The sequence below is a fragment of the Aulonocara stuartgranti genome (genome assembly GCF_965226115.1).
Source record: "Aulonocara stuartgranti genome assembly, chromosome: 6".
In the NCBI taxonomy this organism is placed as follows: Eukaryota; Metazoa; Chordata; class Actinopteri; order Cichliformes; family Cichlidae; genus Aulonocara; species Aulonocara stuartgranti.
In genome coordinates, this window is record NC_138944.1 from 19,942,269 (window position 1) to 19,967,365 (window position 25,097).

At 39.7% G+C, this 25,097-nt stretch overlaps 1 protein-coding gene across 7 annotated transcripts in view; it reads left to right on the forward strand.

The window, feature by feature from the left end:
* tbc1d1 (TBC1 (tre-2/USP6, BUB2, cdc16) domain family, member 1) overlaps nt 1–25,097 on the forward strand; it is a 51,358-nt gene that overhangs the window by 21,119 nt on the left and 5,142 nt on the right. For 6 of the 7 annotated variants that reach the window (XM_082536185.1, XM_082536183.1, XM_082536182.1 and 3 more), the window contains 18 exons: nt 733–822; nt 909–1,013; nt 1,998–2,130; nt 2,296–2,387; nt 3,262–3,378; nt 3,615–3,737; nt 4,566–4,708; nt 5,054–5,314; nt 6,395–6,511; nt 6,826–6,939; nt 7,164–7,297; nt 12,183–12,368; nt 15,287–15,448; nt 16,166–16,324; nt 18,682–18,782; nt 18,965–19,108; nt 21,165–21,324; nt 22,333–22,502. In XM_082536185.1, the coding sequence (XP_082392311.1) occupies nt 733–822; nt 909–1,013; nt 1,998–2,130; nt 2,296–2,387; nt 3,262–3,378; nt 3,615–3,737; nt 4,566–4,708; nt 5,054–5,314; nt 6,395–6,511; nt 6,826–6,939; nt 7,164–7,297; nt 12,183–12,368; nt 15,287–15,448; nt 16,166–16,324; nt 18,682–18,782; nt 18,965–19,108; nt 21,165–21,324; nt 22,333–22,502 (2,511 nt within the window). The remainder of the gene's footprint in view (nt 1–732; nt 823–908; nt 1,014–1,997; nt 2,131–2,295; nt 2,388–3,261; nt 3,379–3,614; nt 3,738–4,565; nt 4,709–5,053; nt 5,315–6,394; nt 6,512–6,825; nt 6,940–7,163; nt 7,298–12,182; nt 12,369–15,286; nt 15,449–16,165; nt 16,325–18,681; nt 18,783–18,964; nt 19,109–21,164; nt 21,325–22,332; nt 22,503–25,097) is intronic. The other variant, XM_082536186.1, reaches the window with a different exon arrangement.

Sequence of the window (25,097 nt, forward strand, 5' to 3'; positions counted from 1 at the left end):
GACTTTGGTTTCCTTTTCATTCATTTTCTTACTCCTTCCTAATGAAGTCACATACACTGCAAAGGATGGCAGTCATAATTTGTATTGTGTAGTTTGCTGTGTCGCTCTTATTCACAAAAAGAGACATAATTCTGTAACTCACTAATCAGATATAGAATTAAATATAACACATATTAACATATGTGTTATATTTAATTCTATATGCATTCATATTTATTTCTTTTTCTGTGTTATCTTATTGTACTTCATGTTGTAAGTTTATATATATTTATTGTCAGGGCTGTATTGTTGTATAGTATGATGGTGTGTTATTTTTCTTATTTTTTGTTTTTGTCTGACCTACCACGGACTACAGATGAATAGTAGGCTTTTGGCTAAGTCTGACATTTCTATTGATATGTTCATAATTATTCACTACCCCTTTTAAATAATTTGCAACAGACAAAAAATGTTGTGTAGTATTTAATCCAGTAAGCAGAGTGATTTGCGACCTCTAATAAAAGCCTGTGAAAACACAGGCATTCTGTTTCCTTCTGCATTTAACTAAATGTTGGCCCTGGACACTATTTAAGGAAACACTGTATGTAACTTCTGTTAAGTAGTTCTGTCAGTAAGATTTATAACTGTAGTCACTGCCACACCACAGTTGTCACACACTACAGAAAGAAAGCTAGTAAGGTCATAAACACACATGCATTAACTGTATTTTCTTTGTGTTTCTTTGTGTTTTAGGTGGGCAGGTCTCAGATCTTCTTGGTTAGTCCAGACACTAAGAAAGTTGCAATAGAGAAGAGCTTCAAAGAAATTTCTTTCTGCTCACAGGTATGATCGCTACAGTCCTACTACTATTCAAGCGTGACTATGATTATGATTTTTTTTTTTTAAACCCACTATTTGTCTGTTTCCAGGGTATTCGTCATGTGGATCACTTCGGCTTCATTTGCAGGGAGACCGTGGAAGGGGGAAACTGCCACTTCGTGTGTTATGTCTTCCAGTGTACAGATGAATCACTGGTGAGACATGAAGTTGATAAGGATTCTTGCTTGTGTCCAGACACAGTTCATTCAATATTCCCATGTAACAGACTCCAAATAACTGAGTCACAGTTAAGATTTTGGACACTAGCGCAGTGTCATTTTGTGTTATTATCGCCAGCTGTTGAGTTTTTACAACAGAAGTGGTGCAGCTACATTTTTTTTTTTCAATTTTGAATGTGTGCTGAAAAGGAGAATTTTACCCATTGATTTTTTTTAATATCAGTCCCTCCCACTCAGTGTTTGGATTTGATCAGCCTACTTCATTTAAGAGTCAATAAGTTTGCTTTGGATTTAAAATGAAATGCCAGAAGGCAGGAGGGTGAAATTTCTCACAAGTGTTTTCTTTTTTTCTGTCACTTCAGATTAAATATATCTGTAAATCATAGGACCTATGACTCAGTGCATCTGGGCTCCACTGACTCATAGTGTGCCAAGTACTCAATTTTGGTTTGGAAAAAAAAGCTACTGTATGATAGCTAGCTCTGCGCTGTGAGTATACTGTATTTCTTGAAAGAATCAGACACTTGTTCTGTTAAACATCAGCTGCCAGAGTTCATTTTAACAGGTTGTAAAATGAACATTACATAATGTCTGTTCCCATATGGAGCTGGAGTTTTGATTCCAGATGTGCAGTGGCTCTGCTTTCCTGTTTGCAGAGCTAGATTTCCCTTTAGTGTTGTTAAAGACCTTGTACACTCAAAGGGAGATGTTCTAGTGTTGGGGATAGAAAAGGAGCAAATCAGATGCTCTCCGGGGATTTGGCTATTAAAATTAAACAAACTGAACAAAACTGGTTTCACAAACCAAGAATTTAGGAGTTAACACTTATTATGAAGCATTTATTGCTCTGACAATAACAGTGTTGGGGAAAAGACATACATCCTAATATTTATTTGATATTTGCCTAAAAACACTGAAGCTTGTAGAGGGCAATAAATAATTTTATTTCACTCTTCTAAGGTGGACGAGATCATGCTGACTTTGAAGCAAGCGTTCTCTGTGGCCGCCCTGCAGCAAAATGCAAAGACTCAGAGCCAGCAGTGTGACAGCTGCCCGATGCAGCAGCTCCACAGGCTTTGTGAGAGCATAGAAGGTAAGAAGGTGTCCTTAAAGCTATAAGTGGTGTCTCTATGTTGTAGATGTGTACAACTCTTTATATTTAGGCTTTTAGGACTGTCTAAGCTGCTGTATAACAAATCTCTAGTGAGACTAGGCTTGCTTGTAGTGTGTTTATATTCTGTATTTTCTTTATTTTCAGGTCTACACCCATCTAAAACTAAACTGGAGCTTCAAAAACATTTGGCCACTTTGGACAATGATGATCAAGCTTCAGTCTTTGAAAACACTATGGTAATGAGCCTGTTGTGCCTGTTGACCTGAAGGGCGCGGTGTAAATGTTTAAATTTCCCTTCAGGTGGTTGTAACATGAAAACTTCCTATTAAGCAAGGTCATCGAAGTTTATCGTGGATAAATGAATGTGGATTCACAAGTTTTTTGAGGGGGATTCACAGAGATACATTTTTCTTTCTTCACAGATAATTTAAATTTTTCTGCCACCTCATTTCTCAGTTTTGCCTTTACAGTGTTTTTTTCTCTCTTCACCTTGCTTAGCTTTTTGTTTTGTTTTCAGTAATGGGCTTGAGTACTTTTAATGGGGTCTGCTGATGGTATTTATTGGAAGGGCAGGCACGTTAAAAGGAAACTGCCAGAGTAATAATGCAGATACATTGTGCTGTGTGACTTAGCTAACATCTGCTGGTGGTGTAGTAAAACTGCAACCCAACAGAGCTAAGCATGTCTTTATTAGCTCACTGTGCTGTAGGTGTTAATGTACCTCGATTTCACCATTTTTTGGGAACCAGGTGTAAAAATTATTTTCCAAATGTAAACTTCTGCAGATGAGTTCTCTGAAACTTACCAGCTTAAACAGACTTGTGATCAATTTTAGATTTTTCTTTTTTTCCAGTTGAAACTTTCCATTTCTCATAATAATTTTATATATATATATAAGTAGAATAGAATAGAATAATCCTTTAATTGTCCCACAAGGGGAAATGTGGTTGTATCAGCAGCAAAAAAACACACATATACAAAAAGAACAGGACACAGAACAGAAAACAAAAAACATAATTTTTACATATTTCCATCATTTATATATAATAAGTATATATAATATATACAAAAACTCATCAAATATATTGATTAATCTGTCTGTTTGTCCAGAGGGCTCGTCCTAAGAGTGATCAGGAAGAGAATGAGTTGATAATGGCTTCTTTGAGAAATCTGTATGAAGCGAGACAGAAGACCCATCAGCACACAGTGCAGAAGGAGAGCAAACAGGTACCTACTGGACACCCCTATGAAATACATATGCACTTCTGTAGCAGAACACACTCTTAAGTCCTACATTTCCTCTCTATTGTCATTATTGCTATGAAAGACTGGTCCTCTAAGGAAAGACAAAATTCCCTTTTTCTGACACACACAAATTGCCGTCATTGCATGCCTCTGAGGACCTCCCTTCCTCTCGCTCACTGTTGCTTTCTGTGTCTTTTCCTGCCTCTATGTGTATGTAGATGTGTGAGGATGTCGCTCCAGCTGTGGAGGCACAGCAGCAGAGTAGCAGCCGGCAGCGACTCGAGGAGTTCAAGAGCCGAGCCAAGCGCTCTCTCACTGAGTCCCTGGAGGGGATCTGGAAGGTAACAGTGCGGTTTCTGTTTTGGTTTGTGTGCAGAAGTATGTTCTGGTATGTGACTATATGCAAATTACATACCTGACCTTTTGGTTTGGTAAGAAGCAAATACAGTTGTTATAATAAATGTCTTTCTCCATGTGTGTGCTTCCCATGTTAATATGTAGGTGTTTAAAAAGTGCAAAACAGTGGGTACCTAACAATTCCCACTCCCACACTCCCAAAGAGTGCTACACCGTTGTAGTCATTTAGCTTAGCTTTTCCACATGCAAGAAGTGCTGTTATTTTATATAAATTGAAATAAATCGTGGCTGTACATTGATATTAATTCATAGGTAGGTGTTTGATTTTCAGTTTCAGGCTTTGGATATTTTTTTAAATTAAATGAGGACCTATAAACTATCAGACTAATTGCTTGCCATCCCTCTCACTTAGATAAAAAGCTCAATAGAACACATGAAGATAAGATAAAAAAAGCTTAGGACTTGGAGTGAAAACAAGCACAGCAAATATCTACTGACAGAGTGGCTCAGTTTACACATAAAGTGTAGTGAACAGTTCGGGGCTGAAATAAAGCTGAAAGTATAGATTATGCAAACCTGTATTAATATATTTTCATTATTTTATTCATTGTTTTTGCAGTGTAACAGGAAAAAAAGCAGCCCGTTAGGATGAGAGAGTTCATATTTATAATATTTATTTTTAGCAGTTTTTAGTCTTTACATATAGAGTAAAGCACTGAGAAATTGGTTGGGAAGGTTGTGTGTCTTGGTTTGTGATTTTTGCTCACAGGTAAAAACCATGTGTTTAACACACGTGTGTTTGTTAATGGCAGGGAAGCAGCAAGGCCAGAGCTCAAAGGGAGAACAGCGAGGGAAGTGAGAGCAGCTCATCTATTTGTACTGTCAACAGCAGCCAGGATCAGCCCTGTTTAGATGATCCTTTGCCTGCTCATCAGCGATCAACCAGCCCTCTCAGGTAAACGCTCCTATATGCAAAGGCTACCTCATATCTCGGGTTACTCAGTGCTTTAAAGGTGAGAACTTGTTCAAGTCAATATGGGGTGCTGTGTGTACATTAATGAGGAAAAAATGAACTTAAATGATTTTAGCAAAAGGCTGCAATAAAACAAAGAGTGTAAAATGTAAGGCGGTCTGAATACTTTCTGTACCCACTGTATACTCTCTGCTCAGCGGTACATTGGATTAAGTTTAAAATCACATTAAGCTTTCTCTCACTATGTGGTGCATATCATAAACTTAGACTTGTGTAGAAATTGTTGCATTCATGAATTTTTATTCCTTTCCTTTTTATTATCTTCAGGTGTCACAACTCAACAGGAGACCTGAAGCACACTGACACTTCTCTGCCGCTGTCACACTCTTCCTCCTCTTTATCCGGGGATGCTCAGCCACAGGGCTTCCGCCGCCGGGCCAGCACTTTCAGCCACCCTGCCACCCCCTCCTCAGCCGAATACTCACCGGAGCACATACTAATTCACCCACCACAGGACCACACTGCAGCTACCAAGCACAAGCTTGTGCGACACTACTCCGTCAGCACGGACACTCCCCACCAGAGCAAGTGAGTAGAGCATGTGAGTGTTTCTGTGTGTGTGTTTACAGATAGACTAGTAGAAATTTTATTTGGATAGTATTTGTTAAATTTTACTTTGTGCTTTCATACAGTTGACTGTAATAATAAGGCAACTTAATGAATATTATAAGATATCAAAACGTAATGAACATATAAAAGAGAAATAGTGCCACTTATTAATAACAGACAAATACAGTATGATTATTTGTGTCTTCAAGATGCGTACAATGTCATGTGTGTAAAGGAACTCGCTGCTATGAGAAATTTAGAAAAGGATTGGTTTTAGTATTTTATTTAATTTAGATATTTTTTATAGCTTAAAAAGTTGATGGTTATAGTGATGGTATTTTTACCTTGTGGTCTAACACCCTGTATCGGTTTACCTCAGTTCCCAGAATAAGGGTTGCAAAGCCAGTTTGGAGAGTACGCATCGCTTTGTCACTTTGAGAAAAAGATAATGAAACTATGGTATTTGCAAGTAGTAATGAAGCTGTGTGTGTGTGTGTGTGTTGTCGTTTAATACTGTGGTTCATCAAGTCTATGACAATGAGGAGCAAGCAGTATCATCTTTTCCCAAACGTGTTAAGAGGATTTTTGTCATGTTTGAGTTTTCAGTGACACCAGCATATTTGTGTCAAAAGAAAGTGAAACTTGTACGTGGATTACTGCATCATTCCTCTTCCTGGATGTTGGCTTTACTTGCTCTCTATCTCAGCCTTCTGCAAACCTTTTTCTCTGTTTTCTTTTTTTTTTTTTAAATCTACATGTTTCTAACATTTTTCAGAGTTTGGTAAAAACATGTTCTAAGTGATTGATATCAAATACAAAATGGGTTGATCAAACTCATTTTACTCATATAGACCATATAGAGATAAAAACACAATATTCTGTAGTTTCATGCTTGACAAAAATCTTGTTTATATGATGCATATGCACTTATAGTCACATGTTTTTCTCCTAACTCTATACCGGTTACTCTGAAACTCTCCTTCTGTTTAAATACATTTGTCATTGCCCATTATATTCTTAATTTCCTCTCATTCTCTCTGCACTCGCACTGACTCTCAGACACGTCCCATGCAACTCTGCTCTTCCTCCTGCCCTTCCTTGTCCTTCGTCCCACTCTTCTCTCCTCCTTCATCCTCCTTCCTCACCTTCTTCTGGAGCCCGGCTCAGTAAAAGAAGGTGAGAATCTGTTTTTTAGTTTAACTAATGTTTTTCTTTGTGTTTTTAAATGCTCTCGTACTAACTTTTCATACCTTCCTGTAGTCTTGTGTTCTGTATTTTTCTGTAGTTCGCCATTCAGACAGAGACATGCTAAATCCATCCCTCATTTATAATCGCTGGGCTGTGTTCAGCTTTTTCCACCTCAGCAGAAAATGTCATCATGCTTTTGGTGATATCGATGGAATTACGTCTGCATGTCTCTGTTAGGATGCGATTCCACGATTGTTCTTTCATTTGTTTTTGCCTTCTGTTTATCGCCACTTGCATCTCAGTCCTCTGGGTGGTCTCCGTGCTCGTCTCCACTCCTCCTCATCTGTCCCTAATTTTCTGAAATTTCCATTTCTGGCCACTGTCCGAGAGAATGATTGCCCTGACCCAAAGAACAGGTACACACACACTCGTACCAAAAGTCAGTGTAAATGTCTGTTAGTAATAGCAAAGTCATAATCTGTACTTCTGGTTTCATACAGTCTTTGAAGTGGTTTTGATATGTGTACATGCACATGCATGCATACATGTATGTGTAAAAAGTAAGTTCTATCTATCTATTGACTGTTTATCAGGGCACATCTGTAACTACATCTCTGTATTTGGGTGTTTGTGCTGTCAGTGATGTAGTGGCACTTTCCACACCAAGTGCAGCTGGTGGGGTCGGGGAAAGCCCTCAGCGCAGCCGCCGCCACTCGTGGAGGCAGCAGATCTTCTTGCGGGTCGCTACTCCTCAGAAAGGCACAGACTCCATCGGTAAGGGACACCCACACACACTTAAAACTTTTGAAATCATGGTTAAAGACATAATTCACTTCATGCTGGACCCCTCATTGTTCTTGAGACTGTAGATAACCCCAACATGCTGTGTTGTCATCATGCTCTAAAAAGCAATTCTTGTGTGAAATTAGTTGTATTCCTGTTTATCTTTGGTATATTAGTCTGTCTAATGGCTAATGTAAATTTTAACTTTGGATCCACTTCTAAGCTGAGAACAGAAAAGCTGACAGCGGCTTGCAAAGCTGAAAGTGAAAACACACTCCATAAAGAGTGTGTGTACATGCTTTTCTTTGCTAAAGCCCAGGTTTCTTAAGCATGACAAATTAGCATGAGGCTAACAAATGCGCTGATGGAGTAGAAAATTATGTGGGTGATCAACTAACAGTATGCTGATTTATATAAACATGACACAGCCACTTCATGTAATGACCAATGCATTCTAGCAATTGCAAATTACCAGGCTGAAAATGAGCAGAACTGATGAGGGAGTGAGTAATGTCTTTACAAAAAGTACTTTTTTTTCCTGCTGTAAATGAAATTGCTGGAGAGGGGTACAAGTGTGTGTTACTAGAGCAAGACTTTTAGCACACTAAAAGTCAAACCTTGTGTGTGTGCACACTGCTGAGTAAAGATAAAGGACAAAGTTTTGTGTAGAAATGACAAAACATATGACAAAAAAAAACAGGGTCAAAGCTTAGGCTTAACATTCTCTGTTCCCAGTTTGCACTCGCATTCTTAACCTCTCCACCTGCCATTTCAGATACACAAACATTCATAGGAGAAACTGTCACAGGAACATGAACATTTGTAGATAAATTGTTTCCTATTAAACCTGACTCAATTGAAGTACCTTGCTTACTGCATACCTTAGTAAATCACGTTATTCAGTTTAATAGTTTTTGCGAGTCTAAACAGGAAGCTCATATGCAAAACTGAGACTGCGCTGCTTCAGTAAGCTGTTACTACACTGTTATTAAATCTGCTCCTGCGGTGCAGACACAAAGCATTTCCACTGTGTGTCACTCTTTCATTTAGTTTTATGCTAAGAACTCTCAGAAGAGTTGAAGGCAGAGATTCATAACTTAAACGTAACTCCCTATCTGTTTATCATAACAGTTTTAATTTCTCATCTCCTCCATTTTGGGGAAGCAGTATACTTTTTATTACTTCTTTATTATTATTATTATTTTTTTAACCTACGGAAGTCATGCATTAAACATATATTTATATTATATTTAGTTAATCACAGCTATATTTGTTGTTATGTAGGGCTGTAATGAATTGATTATACTAACAGTTGTTGGCAAAGCCCCAGACCTTTGATATCATCAGTAAATTGATCAGTAAACTGAGCAAATAGTACCCAGAAACCTCTTTCTTGATGTTGAAGTGATACTTTCTAAAATGTAAGGTGAAACTAAGAATTTGTGATATATTCATGTACTTTTTATTTGTTTTGGTTTTGGTTTTTTTACAAATCCAGTATTGGCACTAGATCAGTGGTCCCCAACCTTTTTTGCACCACAGACTGGTTTTTGTCTGACAATATTTTCAAGGACCGGCCTTTAAGGTGTCGTGAACAAATACAACAAAATAAAACCGATACCAAAAAAAGACGATTCATTCATAACACAAGGGAACAGACCCAGGAAACCGAGTCAACGATAAAAACGATAAAAAAATAATTTAAAAAAACAAACCGCTAAAACCGATAAAAACTCTGAAAACCATAAATTTCATACCCAAGCCTCAACGGTACTAAATGACTCACGGACAGGTACCAGTCTGTGGCCCGGGGATTGGGGACAGCTGCACTAGATGATTATTCTGGTGGAGTGTTAATTTTGTGTTACTGCAGTATAAATTTCTTCACTAATGCTGCTGGTTGATTATTTGAATGCTTGAAAATGAAGATTTGCCTAAAAGCTTGAAAACCTTGAGCAAACAGTTGTAATTGTTGCCTGGGAAATGACAGCTCTTGTCAAATACCGTCAAGGTATGATGGTTACAAGTAGAAAACTGTATAACTTTGGGTAGTGAACAGTTACTTTGACTTCAGATAACTTTGAAATATCAATCACAACATATGTTGACATAAAAATGCCTGTATTTCAGCTTGTGGACATGTCTTAATCATGCTAGTGCTTGCAAGTCTTTGGATTCTGTGTCATAATTATATGTACAGTGCACTCAGGACAGAAGAAGTGTTGACAGTTGAGATTGTTGAGCTTCTCACACTGTAATGCCAGTAAGCACCGAGCAGGAAAGAAGCATGATCCATGTGAGCTGATATAAAACCGTTTTCTCACACAGTGCATTTTATTTACAAAAAGAAGTGTTTTCTGTACTTTGTTATGTCAGTGTTCATTTTGTGTTATTGGAAGACTTGGACTAACAGGGTGTACACTGTTTCTTTCAGTAACATGCATGCATGCATTATTATGATTTTATTTTGTTTTTATGTCCACTGACTCCTTGATTCATCAGCTAATTGCTAAATTGCTGCTTTTCAAAAACTCATTGAGAATAACTAGTTTCACTAGTTTCCACTAGCGGTGTCCTACACTCCCATGTTGTTTGGACATGTATGTGCAGCACATAATGTGTTGTTAACTAGAATGCCTGTTGGTTGTTTTGTCTAGATAAATTATTAAAATGTTAACTAAGAGGCCCTCAAGATCTAACCACTGGGGGGTGCCAAAGATCACATTTCCCAATGTTACACTTTGTGGCTTTAACGGCACATTACAGCTACAAAGATTTCCATACAGTTAAATAATACCTCCCTGGTGCACCTTCAGCAATATTTAAATCCTCACAAAGGTGGTATTCTTCTCAGGAGTAAGTAACATTATGTAGTTTTCCTATTATTATGTTGACTCGTGCACACGCCCAACTGGAGTCTGTTGGGTGGATATTGTATTTCATAAAATCAGATTGGTATGTTGGACTAATGTGGTTGTTTTCTTCACTTTAACACTGAATGTGCAGAGACTGGTGAAGTCTGTCTTTCTGCATGAATTTGCCCTGTAATTGAAGCATGTTAAATGTTTCAGTCAATGAAATGTGCAGCCAAAGTTTACTTTGACGCTCAACTGCAAGCAAGTGAAGGGAAAAACAGGGCTTTTTTTTTTTTTTTAACAAGTCAATGTGATGGGCTTTGTGCTGGCTGAATGCAGTGCTAAACTTGTTGGGTGTGTATTTATGTGTGTGCGTAGATGCATGAGGTCATGGGCGTGGTGTGTGTGTGTGTGTGTGTGTGTGTTTTGCTGGAAGTGGCAGTGTGTCTCAAGGTCATGTTGACAGTCCATACATAGACAGCGCCAGAGGAAAGCGCCAGCCTTGTTGACCCACTTTGCATGGTGTGTGTGTGTGTGTGTGTGTGTGTGTGTGTGTGTGCACACTGCAACCTGGTTCTGACCAGGTTGTTTGCACAGGGAGTGGATTGTGCCTGTGTGTGTGTGTGTGTGTGTGTGTGTGTGTGTGTTTTTATGTTATTATGAGGAATATGCAGTACCATAGTGTTAGTTGGGGTAAGTAGGCGGGGAATTAATGTCATCAAGTATTGCAGTTTGAAAGTTTGACATTTTTTCACCTAAAGACAAATTGTCACCAGTCTTCTGCTGAAACTGCAGCAGTTGTCTCTCTCTAGTAAGAAACATGAATCTGTTAAGAGAGTTGTGCGCGCGCGTGTGAGTGTCTTAGTGTCTTTCTGTGTGTGTCAGCCATGAGTTTGCTTTGTCTTCACCTCTTTTATAACTGAAGAGCCATAAATTTGTGTGGTGACTCGGCTGGTTTCAGCATGTCTTAGAAACAGATGATCACTCCACAAATATAAGACTCGTTTTACACAAAGCCCGCCATTGTGGTGTGCGTGAGTGTTTTTTGTAGTATTGAAAGGATGACCTTTACATATTTATTTATTTTTTTTCCTCAGAAGAGTCTTTGACAAGATAAGCCTCAGATTTACATACCTAAGTTAGGCTAAGGTATGTGTGTACGTGTGTATTTTAGTGATCAGGATCAATCGTGATATTCCCGCGAACTGAAAGAGAAGTGCGATCTGGATAGTTGGTATGTCGTTCCTCTAAACAACACAGGGTATTTTGAGGTTTGGGATCCACCCTGTACTTTGAGGTGGAGTCACACAAACGCTTTTTTTTTTTTTTTTTTTACTGTCTGTGTGTTGCACCCAACTGTGTCAAATATATCTATGTTTAGCATTTTCTTGTTGTTTTGCATGAGTGTCCGTGAGGTTCACCGAAAGAGAGAGAAAGAAGAGAGAGAGAGAGGGGTCTGGAAGGCTACTTGAATTTTTTTTAGAGACGATGATTTTGTTCCTTTTTATACCAACACGTTTGAAAGTAAGAAGAAGTTGACACTCGCCTCTGTCAGGTATGAACAAAAGTTTTGTTCATACCTGTAAACAAAGTGAAGTGTTGAACAAATGTAAATGAAGTGTAAATGAAATGTAAATTTCTTGCTTATTGTCATTGCTAATGGTGAAAGAATCACAACACATCTAACACACAAACCCAGAACTGTGGGTCTGAATCTAATCGGAAGGCCTTCAGTTCTTAAACGGCGTGTTATCTGCTAGTCCAGATGAAGGAATGTGAATGTGCTGCTCATAAATGTTTTTATTAATAAGCTTCTAACTCCAGAAGATATTTGTGATTGTTTCATTTTAAATTGAAATGACTTGGAGTGTTTATTGCTTTTTTTTTTGCTCAACAAAACTGTTTTTAAAGATACATTTCTCAATCTAAATTAAGATCTTTTTTTACATTTGCTACAGTAAACATCTTGTGCAACATAATCTAATGTAAACTAATATGATAATCTTTTAAATGTCTTTAAGATGGGTCTGATGCCTGTCAGGTTGTGGCCCAGATCGTGGGTGGAGGATCTGGGGACTCGGCGATGAGACCGGTGCCTGAGGAGAAGACGAAGAGAACCAAAGAGGAGCTGAGGGATCTCTGGAAGAAGGCCATCCTGCAGCAGATTCTCCTGCAGAGGATGGAGAGAGAGAACCAGAAGCTACAAGGTGAGCTGGATGAATAAAGGGATTTTTTTTTTTTTTTTAAACAGATACACGCAATGAGCCCACACTGACTTTTGAGATTTATTCATATTTACAAGTAACAACTCTTAAAAAATAGCCCTAAACAGAGAAGTTAAAATAAACTTCCCTACAGTGAGACATATAATCAAACTTTGCTATCGCATTTCACAGTGTTGTGGTGTTCAGCCCGTAATCTACACAGCAGCTACTCAAGCATCCTGTTGAGGTGGAGAAAAAACTTCAATGTTTGCCTGAATTTGAGATGTACACATCAAAACGAAATGCACACAAAATAGAAAAACTGGATGAGCCAAATGGTGCTTTATTGCTGTGAAAAAGTGTTTTATTAGCCCTTAACTCTAAAATTTTTGAGGTGTGTTAAATATTACTGCAGTTCTGTCTGAATTCGCTCTGTCTACATGATAACATGCAGGTACTGTTTGTTTCACGTGGCTCATCGGTAGTCATTGACTACACGATGAGTTGGTTTCTCTGGAAGCTAAAAAGTAGGACGAGTCTTTGTTTAAGACACTGGCAACACGCCTTTCCAAATGCATGCTCTTAAAGCTTTGCAAATTGAGTATACACCTACTTTTCTTTATTTAAAATCACAAACCACAAATGATCAAGTTATATAACACGTTATTGCATGTGTGTGCGCGCGCGCGCCCAAAAGTGCTTCCTGGTAGGCACATCTATGGGTGTGCCAAGTGCACCACCTTTTTCCTGACCCAGTTGGCTCATATCTACACCCATCTAGCCATGTGTCATACCTCTGCCTCTATTTATGAACCATAAATTGACAAGCACATGGTGCTAGATTAACGAATGAAGGTCAATATTGATGTAAGAAAAAGAAAATACAGTTGGGACCACAGCCTCACAATTCTGCCTCACGCAGACACTCTGATCGCACTACACAAACACACACCAATCCAAACATTGCCAGCGTGTGGCGGCTTTCTTGGCGCTCTGTAGATTTATTGTGTTTTAGTCTCCCACAGCGTGCACTCCACCTTTCTGTCCGTTATTTGTCAGGGTGGAGCCCGACTCCGTATCCTCCATTCTATGAGTTTATCTCTCTCGCTGCCGCCTGGTTTGTGGGTCAACTATGAAAACACGAGCGTGCACGTCCATCCATGTGTGCGTATCTTTGTCAGCTCCAGGGTGGGTTATCCTATCCTGTTGTGTTTTATCAAGGGTGGAGTTTTCCGGCGGCAGTGAAAGAGAAAGAAAAGAAAGTAGGAGACAAGGAGAAGGCTAGACAGAGGAAAGAGAAGGAGCGCTAGCTGGGCTCCTGCCAGTGTCCCACTCCTGAGTGACGAGACACTGCTTGCTCTGAACAGATGATAAGACAGACGGCATGGCCACAGCCTCAGCATCTATTCTTACTATGGGTGTGTCAGCTATCTGCTCCGTCCAAGTTTTTTCCCATTAATCTAGATTATGCCTTCCAGGTCATTCCTCTACATTTCTGATTTATGTCCCATAAAAGGTATTCATACAGCTTTTTTTCAGTTTTTTTCCTTAGACCGTTTATTTTGTGAGTTCAAAGCAGCCCTAAAATTACATTTCTTAGTTTGTTTAATAACATTGTGCTGCTAGTCTTTTTCTTTCTATTTTTTTTTTTAATATTCATTCAGCCTTTTTTCCTCTTACACCTTATTTTCCTAGAGTCCTTTGCAGTGCCGGCTGCGATGGGTGGCCTCCTGTCTCTGTCTCTGTCCTCCTGTAATGATGATATCACTCTCCCGAGCGCAGCCAAGCTGCAGCTGGTCACTGGGTGGACACCACATTTGAACGGAAAGGGTGGGGGCGTCCACAGGGGAAGAGGGAGGGGGTGGTGGTGGGACTATACAGACATGGGATTGACTGAGAAGAAAAAAGAGAGAAGACATGGGTTTTGGGCTAAGAGATTTGGGGAGGGAGAGAGGAAGGGTGTTGTCATAGAGAGAGGAACAGATGAGGGGTGCTGGGTGTGCCCTCACCTTCTTTGATCACTGGTGTCAACATGTTGCAACGGAATTCAGTTTGTGTTTTTCTGTTTGGTTTGTAAACTGTACTAACCTGAAAGTCCAGTGGGAGGTTTTCCTTTACATCGAACCAAAAAAGACAAACAAAAAAGTTTCATAAATAAAGGGGATGTTGCAATTATGTACGTCTCCAGTTATTGCTAATTAGAACGTGTGTGTCTCCATGTGAAAATTAAGGCATCCTCGGGGTATTTTTTTGACTGTGGGTCGTAAACAAGAGCTGTGTCTTTCATAGCTTAGAGCAACACTTTCTGTACTAACTGAAGGGATCTATTGAGAATTCCAGCTACAGGATGTTGCAGAGGGTCGGACAGACAGCTGTGGTCTTATGTTCCTTTGAAGGGGTTGCAAAGAAAACACCCATAGAAGCAGATCTAGTGACAGTAAAGTTTCTATAATCAGCATGGTTAAGCACAGTAGAGTAAATTGCACTCTGGATGCCATGTAAAGGGGACACTTTCCTTAAAGAACCTGAAGAGTCATCAAGCAAGTTGTCACCGCTGTTTAGTGATTTTCTTTTCTTTTCACTCACTATCACCTGTATCTTCTGACCTTTGCTGAGAAGTGTATTAATGCAGTGCAGCTGCATGTTTCTGCTCATCACTTTGCCACAACAAAGAGCGAACGAAAGTCAGGATTAGTAATTTATCAAAGTGCACGGGTGCTATGTGAGGCTCATTTTAATACGCAAAACCAAACTGAAATCGATAGCGCATAATTCCGAGAGTTTTGAGCAGCGCACATAATGATGAGATGATGGGCTCAAGTAGTTCTCAGAAACCGAGTCCTAACACCTCAGCTCCACCAGCAAACGCACAGTGTTGTTGCTTTTTCTCACATGTGTTGTTTGTGTGTTTGTGTTTGTAGCATCAGAGAACGATCTGCAGAACAAGCGCCTGAAGTTGGACTATGAAGAAATCACTCCGTGTCTGAAGGAGGTCACGCTGGTGTGGGAGAAAATGCTAGGAACTCCCGGGAGGGCAAAGGTCAAATTTGACGCCGAGACCATACATACTGCAGTTGCACAAGGTACATACTTGGCTCCACAAACACATGCTCTATATCAGTTCCTCCTGTAAATGTTTATTCTTCTTAAAATCAGCAGAGATTTTCAAATATTGACCAAACCTTAACGCACAAAGCTCCAAAAACTGTAACTTATCTTCATAACTGTTTTTTAAAATGTGGCAAAAGCAAGGTGACTGAATTCCATGAGGCATTCTACTCACTGTTTTTGGGCACAGTGAACTCGGTGTCTATTCCCTTTGACATTTTTATCTCTGGTGCGTGTCTCTAATCATCAGGCCTTTTTGTTCTGTCCATTTTCTAGTATCAGCATGTTCTGCAGCGTGGACAGGAAGGTTATCTACTGTGCACACGGCCTCGAACAACGAGTCCAACACACGTATTTACACACAGAAAGGTCACCATATAACAAATAGCAGTCTGAGAACCTGGTGAATTAGGGATACAAGCTGGATAATCCATCTGAGAGGAAGCTGAGAGTAAATTTTACATGCAAGAAGCGGGCAAGCGGTGATTGAACGATGCTCGGGATATTAGTAGATTAAAATTATGATGGAGACAACTTCTGTTACTAAGTTCTACAGGCATGTACAAATAGTTAATAACTCAAGAAGGGTAGAAATCCCTTTGGACATGGCGGACGCGTTTCACTCAACATGGTAGCGTTCTGTCCCACGTTTGTCCTCATCACCCTCTCCTTCCTTTATCGTTGTCTGGCAGGTGTCCCAAGGCAACACAGAGGAGAGATCTGGAAGTTTCTCGCCGAACAGTACCGGTTAACACAGACAGTCCCTTCCCGGCCCCCTTCTAATCACACTCCATACAAAGAGCTGCTGAAACAACTCACCTCACAGCAACATGCCATCCTCATCGACCTGGGTAATGCATCCACGGTTAACATGCAGGGTTAAACTGCGTGTGGGTTATCTAAATGTGCCTGGTACATTCGCTTTCCCATGTCGTCAATGTCACAAAAGTGATTTTTAACAATGTGTATATTTTACGAATCGCAGTCTAATTCAAAACAGTAAATAAATAAACACATTTTATGTCATCAGTTAAGTCTAATAACTTTAGTCTAATTGCAGTCGTTGTATGCATAAAATGCCTACACACTTTCTTTTACAGCCAAATGTAAGTTGGTTGTTTCTTTAAATAATATATTTTCTCTAAATGCTATGTATGCCACAAACACTGCCAACGCATTATTAATCCCATTTGAACCCCTGATTACCACTGGTGATCGTTGGCCTGCAGGCTGCCTGTTGAAGAACCTGTAATTTAAAAACAAAAAAACTCGTGAGCTAAACTTGATTCATTGCCTTTTTTTCTGTTCTTATTTATGCTGTTTTGCAACGTTTGGATGACTCCCTGACAGTCACACTTAGACCACTTGCAGATTCACACTGGCAGTTTCCTCATGACCTTGGACTGATCCTTTAACATTGAAGCCCAATCAGGAGCATCGTTTGTGTTTTTGTGTTTAGACAGTCAGTGTCGAGTTCTACTGGAATGACCCAGAGGCGTCTCAGGTTGAACGTGCAGCAAAACTGTCAAAAGTGTGTATCACAGATTTTCCCCTTCAGGTGTTCAGAATGAGACTTTCGAAGAGTGAGCCAAACATAACAGGAGCAAGCTGAACAAGGAGAATGCCTTTAATGGTTTAAGAGCCATATTTACTTAGAAAGTAAAGTGTTTGATTCTTTGTCGTCATACCCTGTACATCTATAACCTTTAATATAGGTGCAACAGCTGATTGTGAGCACGGGAGCCTCTCTAATCCTTTTGTTTGGCGCTTCAGTCAGCATGCATACCAAGCATAATCACTACTTTGTAGCTACAGTGCATAAAGGAAAAGAAAACATAAGATTTTAGTAGAACTGTTGCTTTTAAATAATCAATTTGTCAGTCTCTTTGTGTGACGTGTGTGATGTTTATAAATTCACGTAGCCAAACACCTCATTGTTCCCACTGGTTTATGGTCATTCTTTGACAAGTACTGTGAAAAATGTAAATTTCCTTCTGCGTGATACCAAGAAGTCAAACGTACATAGCAAACGCCACATAAACTGCATATATTCTTTTGTATTTGTCAAACCTCATTTTAACACTTTCTCCCTTAAATGCTCCCAACACCTCCCACCCAAAAACCCACATACACTCACTACCTACACCCCACCCATATAACACCCACATATATATACATAGACACATCCACCCACAGATCTGTCCCTGTAGTGCTTCCCCTCCCTCAGTTTTTGCTTTTGACCCTGTGTTTTTCATGTTATTTACTCTACATCTAATAGGGCAGGGACAGCTGTAACGGCGTGCACATACAAACTGGTGGTTTGCATACATGGTCTAATATAAAGGTGTTATATGCAGTGTGATAAACACAGTGTTTGTCACACTGAAGCTACAAAAATAAGAATGCAGGTAGAAGATTTATGGCAGCTCAAGGCTATTTCCTTCACATAAACAAGCAAAAGAGGAATTTATTTATTTTTTTGGTTAGAATGTAGGTGCGTAACACATTGCATTCCCACACCTTTTATGTAGCAGAATAGACACACTTTCCTCCAGGCAGGGGAGGGAGTCATGACATTATGTTCACCAGCTTAAATCCCCCACGCACATTCCTTTAATATACACTCACACGGTTTTCATTCGGTTCTCTAAAACCTCACATCACTAACTGTAAATCAAGTCCTCAGTCCCCTGACACACACCTGCCAATTACTAGTCTGTCCTTCCTTAGAGTGCTTTTTTGTTTTGTTTTTAAATGGAGCGCATTCCTTATTGTCATTTTTGAAACATACACGTCCAATCCACTAATACACGTTAAGCCTCTGAAGCACGGGGATCGGTTCTCTTTAAAAAGCTGCATTCATCTGTGCGCTTCTCAAGAACCTGTTTGTAAGCGTGTTTGCTCCAAAAGAGTACGTGCATGCAGCTGCACTGAGCTCCTTTTTAACGTCAACAGCAAAGTGAGAAGTTCTGCATCCACAGCGAAGATCAGCAGTGTATATGCTTTGTTCAAAAACATGGACACACCCAGATGCTGCTGAATAGAATGGAGCGAATTAAAATAAACCATGAGAAGAAAATGTTACACTTCTAAAGCTGTGTCAGTGTTGTTTTCGACTGCGTATCTGGTGCATTAGTTTGAAATAATATTTAATGCAAACTACGGACGTTGCTGAGAGATAATATGCCGCTCCGCTCTTCTCTTCCAGGTCGTACTTTTCCCACACATCCATATTTCCAAGCCCAGCTGGGGGCAGGACAGCTGTCTCTCTATAATATCCTGAAAGCCTACTCACTGCTTGACCCTGAGGTATCATTGAATTCTGTTTTTGCTTTATTTCTGCCTTTCTCCTCTTTCATTCTGCATGTTTCTTTTGATATTCAGTGGAAAAAAGGAAGAAAAAAAAGCCAGCTGTTACCTGTCTTTTAGACTTGAGAGAGTTTCCCTCCCCTGTGTTGTCGGCATCAAGTTTGTGGTTGTCGTTTTTGTAGGTGGGATACTGCCAGGGCCTGTCCTTCATCGCTGGAGTGCTGCTTTTACACATGGGGGAAGAAGACGCCTTCGACATGCTCAAATTTCTAATGTACGATGCTGGGCTCCGCAAACAGTACAGGCCTGACATGATTATCCTGCAGGTACAGTGTTCACCCACACAATATTCTCTTGTCAGTGTCCCCAAACAACTTAATCTACATTATGTTTCCCTTTCTTAAATACTTGAATCACATGAGCAAAGCCCTCCAGTTCCAGTGGTTATGTAGTTGAGTAATGTCACTAACTCACATTTTCTGGAATTTGATGCTTCTTATTCCCCTTTTTTTGTTTTTAGATGACACGTCTGCTTACGTTTTCGTTTTCAAACAAAAACAGTGAATTAATGGCCTCTAGAGCGTTGGTGAGGTTGAGACATGGTCTTAGTGCTTGGCATTGGAATTTAGTTGCATTAGTACTCGCCACACAGTTGGTAAATAGTGCTCGTGTTACAGATAACTACGTCATTGGTTTTGAATTCCAGTGTGGGATTGAATTTCATCTTTTGATAGAACTAGAACCAAAAGAGCTACATACTATGGTTAAATGCTAAACAACCTTGTTATCATGCTAAACATCATGTGTTTTGTTCCTGAATTCAAGCGCAGGTCACATAACAATAAAAAGCTTGTGAGCTAATCCAGGGAGTCCAACACCAGTCCAACATGCGGCATACTCCACAATAATATTGCACAGGACTGTTGCTTTTTCTCAAGCTTCAAACTATGAATATGAACGAAGTGCTGTTACGATCTTGGTGCTCGTGATCCTTAATCAATAAATTCAAAAGGTCCTTGACGGCTTTCCACTTTGTGAACGTTATACACACCTTTTGTGAACAATCCCTCATTTTACTTTGCTGCTAGAATGAAAGTGTACAAAACCAGATAATAACTCATCAATCATTTTGTGGTTTTTGAGGTCAAAACGAGAAATTCTATATTGTCAAAGCAAATATGATGACGGGATGAGGCAGGTTGTCTGCTGTGGTGACCCCAAGAGGGGAGCAGCTGAAAGAATTCCTGGTGAGTCTGGTTCTTCCACACAAACTGTGCCAAATCTGCTGTTAATCAAAGTGATTACAAGCTTTTACGGCAGCACCATGTGGCTCTTTGTGACCAATTTCACTCAGCGGCAACCAGCAGCTACTCACCAGCTGGTTGAGGTAGACACATTTTTCCCTTGTGGTCTGTGGTGGCCACAGGATCACTATGTTCTAGGTCTGTGTGACTGATTTCATAGTATTTGCAAGGAACCTCATGTAACTGGTTGCATCCTCATTTTCATCCAGGAATAGTGGTTGCCAAGCAGTCAACAACTGGCCTTTATGGCTGAGGCCTAACCTGAAAGTTCTGTGAGGTGCTTAAAAGTTTTTCCCATCCTTGTGTACAAACACTCATATGGCTAACCCCGATCATAAATAACGTGAAATTTAATTAAAGATGGTTTTAAAAATAAACTGTGTTGTTCTCTTTGAGTGTTAAGTGACGATAATACACAGTGAGGCAGCAGCATACACTTAAATGACATCTGCATAATCCAGCACTGGTAAAAAGGCCATTTTCCATAGTGTACCCTGACTAGTTTAAGAGTCACTGTTGTCAGCATTTCAGTTTAACATTAATCTAATCAAAACTTATTTCTTATACCACTTTAAATGAGGCACCTTCGGTAAACTTGGTGTGGATGTGATCTACCACGGATAACGTTGGAGTTGCTCTGTAGAAAGACAAATTGATATGACCTCACCGCAGCACTTTGTATGAGGGAGTTAGGAAAGTATTCACATTTAGTGCAATACTCTATACTTTGCTATGGTGAATGAACGGAGTGGCTCATTAATGATAAGTGAAAAATTGCTTAAAAAATAATTGTCATACCACACAGGAAGCCCTCGTTTTACCCTCCAAGGAGGTGACCTCATAATAAGGTGTCGTGTTATTGGTCCATTCTTAAACTTGTGTTTGCGTCGTAAACTTAAGGGGAAAAAAATCTTTCCATTTTTTACCAAGACGTTTGTCTTCCTGAATACTCTCTATTAAAATCCTACAAATGTTCATGTATAACAGATCCAGTTTTTAAAGCATGTGTGAAATAATAAAAGCCCCTCATACAAAGTCATGTTACACCTTTACAACGAAGTGCTGTTGCTCCTCTCAGATCCAGATGTACCAGCTGTCGCGGCTGCTTCATGACTATCACAGGGATCTTTACAGCCACTTGGAGCAGCAGGAGATCGGGCCCAGCTTATATGCCACCCCCTGGTTCCTCACGGTCTTCGCCTCACACTTTCCCCTCGGGTTTGTGGCCAGAGTTTTTGGTAAGCTTTGAAGGCTTTCTATTTCTGCACAGTGGATTTGGTGGGTCGCCGCCTTGTTTCTTCTTCCTGATAGAAGCACAGCAGTATTGACGCATGACAGGAAAAAGGATGACGGGGCGTTTACAGTGATGTTTAGTTATCTCTACTCCCTAGGTATCTCATCTAATTAGATCTTGAACCCAAAATGCTGAAAGGAAATTGTCAGAGCTAAATGAAATTTTAGTAACTGATTGAAGATAAGTAGTACTATAATCCTGAAAGTTTGGTGAAGGAGTTGGGGAGGGACTTCAGGCAAAGTAAAGGATTCAGTTGAGTCATGTGCACACTGAGACTCAGTTACAGTTACTGTTTATCTGTTAAGTGACCTTTTCCTCATTTGTGTAAATGCCATCACGCCCACAGAGGGTATATGTTTTCTGGAGTTGCCTTTCTCTCTACCTCATTCCTTCCGCACTTTTGTTTTCACGCCTAATTTCTTACATAGTACTCAGTCATTGAACCAGACTCACTGGCTCCTTGTGCTCATCTGAGCATAACACTTCATTTGTGTGTGTGTTGACGTGCACGAGCGTGCGTGTGTTGCGCTTAGCGGCCATCACATTTGCACTGTCAGGTTTTTGATATCATCTGTGGGGCCCACACCTCTGCTGCCATTCCTTAATCTTCTGTATGATCTCATGCAATCCTGCCTAACCCTTACCACACCCTGATGTATTCACAGTATACACACACAAATGCTCTCTGGCTCTGCAGATTCACAATGGCCTACATTTATGTTTGCTTAAACGTTTTCTGCTGACGTCAAATCATTGTTCCCATTAATGAGCCTTTAAGTTGCCATTAAACAGGGTAAGCTCTGCTGTCAGCACATGTCAGTATTGATTTTTACAATATGTAATTTAAGAGTGCCGTCACGCTAGAGCCTTTTTTAGCCTCCTTTCCCTGTGTTTTCTGGGTTTTTTCCCCGCTTGCCTCTGTAACTTATCCTTCCTTTTTGTCCTCTGTCAGATATGGTGTTTCTGCAGGGGTCAGAGGTCATCTTCAAGGTGGCCTTAAGCCTGCTGGGGAGCCACAAGCCTCTGATCCTGCAGCACGACAGCTTGGAGTCTATTGTGGATTTCATCAAGACCATGCTACCCAACCTGGGCCTTGTACAGATGGAGAAAACCATCAACCAGGTTAGACAAGGAGACAAAGTTGTTTAGTAATGTGTAACTACTCATTTTAACTAGGGCTGCTCGATTATGGCAAAAATGATAATCGCGATTATTTTCACTGAAATTGAGATCTCGATTATTTGACGATATTTATTTAACAATAACAATGTATTGAATAATGACTTTAAAAAATAATATAAAATAGTGTGCAAATACTGATAACAGTGCAAATGTTTGCAATATAAAAAATAAATGAAAAATGTAAACATCTATGTTTAGTGAACTTTGCAGTGTTGCTCTGTGGTGCAGCTACGACACTGTAGCAAAGTTTACACACTATGTCTACTTGATCCACGTCTGACTCCGCGAACCCATAATGTTTCCACACCACTGAAGTTTTCTTTACCTCTCTTTTCAACCAACGGCAGTCACTCTCCTCTCCAAATAACTTCTGCTTAGCTTTCCGAGCTTCCCTCGGGTCCTCTTAATTGTTGTGACACGTGTTCGAAATGCAGAGAGGTGCGCTCGATTTGCCACACGGAGCAGCGCGAGAGTAAAGCACGAGGGAGGGGCTAATAATCGGCTCAGTCATTTTTAATGATCGTTGAAAGCCCAGATCGTAATCGTGATTAAAATTCGATTAATTGAGCAGCCCTAATTTTAACACTGGAGTACAGAAATCTATTTTTTTTTTTTTTTTTTTATCAGTGTGATCTTATGTATTGAGTTTTGGGAGCTATAGAAAGGTTGTGAGCCATCGTCCTATTGACAGGGTTTTAATAGTTTTGCGATTTTATTAGTTTTTATTTTTATTTAGTTTTGACTTCAGATTTTCAATTTTATATCAGTTTTAATTAGTTTTTACCAATTGTTTGCTAGTTTAGTTTAGTTTTTATTTTATTTGAAAATCCTTAGTTTCAGTTTAGTTTTGATTAGTTTCAGTTATAGTTTTAGTTGTGTTTGCAATAATTAAGTGTAACAAAATCCCAGTTTCATCATATCAGTCATGCTCTTCTGCTTATCCTTGGGTATGTTGCTATTCCAGCTACCATACCCTGCACCCTGGACAGGTCGCCTGCCTGTCGCAGGGCTAACATGCAGAGACAGACAACTCACATTCCCAGCTATGGGTTCTTTAAATAAATAAATAAATAAAGGCAGATGAACAACCATTGATACCAGGCAACTATAAAATGTATATCTTGGCCCCAATAAGACTATTAACTCTTGCAGCACCGGGTGTTCATAATTTTGGTTCATATGAATTGATAAACTTTTTGAAGGCAATTGACTCACACAGTTATGTAGATATCTCCGTCCTGTTGTCTCGGGATGCATCACGCTGCCTTGCCTGGGGTTAGCTTCTGTTTCTGGGGATGAGGGTTGAGTGCGCTCCCTTACCTTCTCAAGGTAAGCTAGGTTAGCCTTCTTGTGTGAGCTTTTCAAGTGCACTTTAAGGTTTGTGGGATTTTTTTTCCCCCTTTAGAAATGTCCCTCATAATTTGTCTCTTTCCACTACAAGACACTTGCTTCATCCAAAACACAGTCATGTTCAAAGTAATCCCAAATTGGACTCTGGCGCTTTCTCCCGACTTTTCCTGACATGATTCTGCGCGTGGACGGAGCAGCAACACAGACGACTCGACTAACGTACTGCCACCTGCTGGCATAATGAGACAGCAAGAGAAAAATCTGGAAACTAAACTTATTTTCACCCTTGACTATTGTATGACACGCACACATCAATGAAAACTAAACACATTTTTGCTATAAATTCAGGTAATTTTAGTTAGTTTTGTGAACACTCATTACAGTTTTAGTTAGTTTTCCTTTTTTTGTTTTTATTTTTGTTTCCGTTAACGAAAATGTTTTTTCACTTCTAGTTTTCGTTATTTCGTTAGTTTTCATTAACGATAATAACCTTGCCTATTGAGATAATTGAGTCATTGCTGAACAATTGGTCTGGCGTGATTTTTAATTTTCATGTTTGAAACAAAACTAACAACTAGTTGGATGTAGGACAGTGAGAAAGACTTTCTCTATGAATTCCTAAAGAAATATCTGTTCACAATGTACGTGTGTACTTTCATTTTAAAGAGCGAGTGATGCATAACTATTCTAGATAAATGTTAGTCAGCGGTAAAAAGTAACTTCTTTTTTTTTCCCCAGTGTTTTCTATCAGACTCTTGATATTTGGTCTTTTCTATGGTTGAAAATAGGGCTGGGCTATATCATACCGTTCACGGTAATACTGGCGCATGCGCAGTGCCTTTGTTTACATACGCACATGGCGGCGACGCAGAATGAGAAGAGCGAAAGTTGATCGTTAAATGAAACGGATGAACCAGAATTGGTTTGTAAAAATGCTGCAACTTCAGTGGTGTGGAACTGGTTTAGCTTTCGTCCATCAGATACACAACAAAGCACTATTTTTGGTAGTGCATGCTAGCGGGCCGTCGTTATTACCGTGTTTTTTGGAAAACCAATCCTTTGATTTTTCTGAAAATCGACAGTGCCCCTTATAATCCCGTGTGCCTTATGTATGAATTCTGGTTGTGTTTACTGACCTGAAAACAATTTTATGTCGTACACGGCGCTCGAAAATCGGTCAAATGT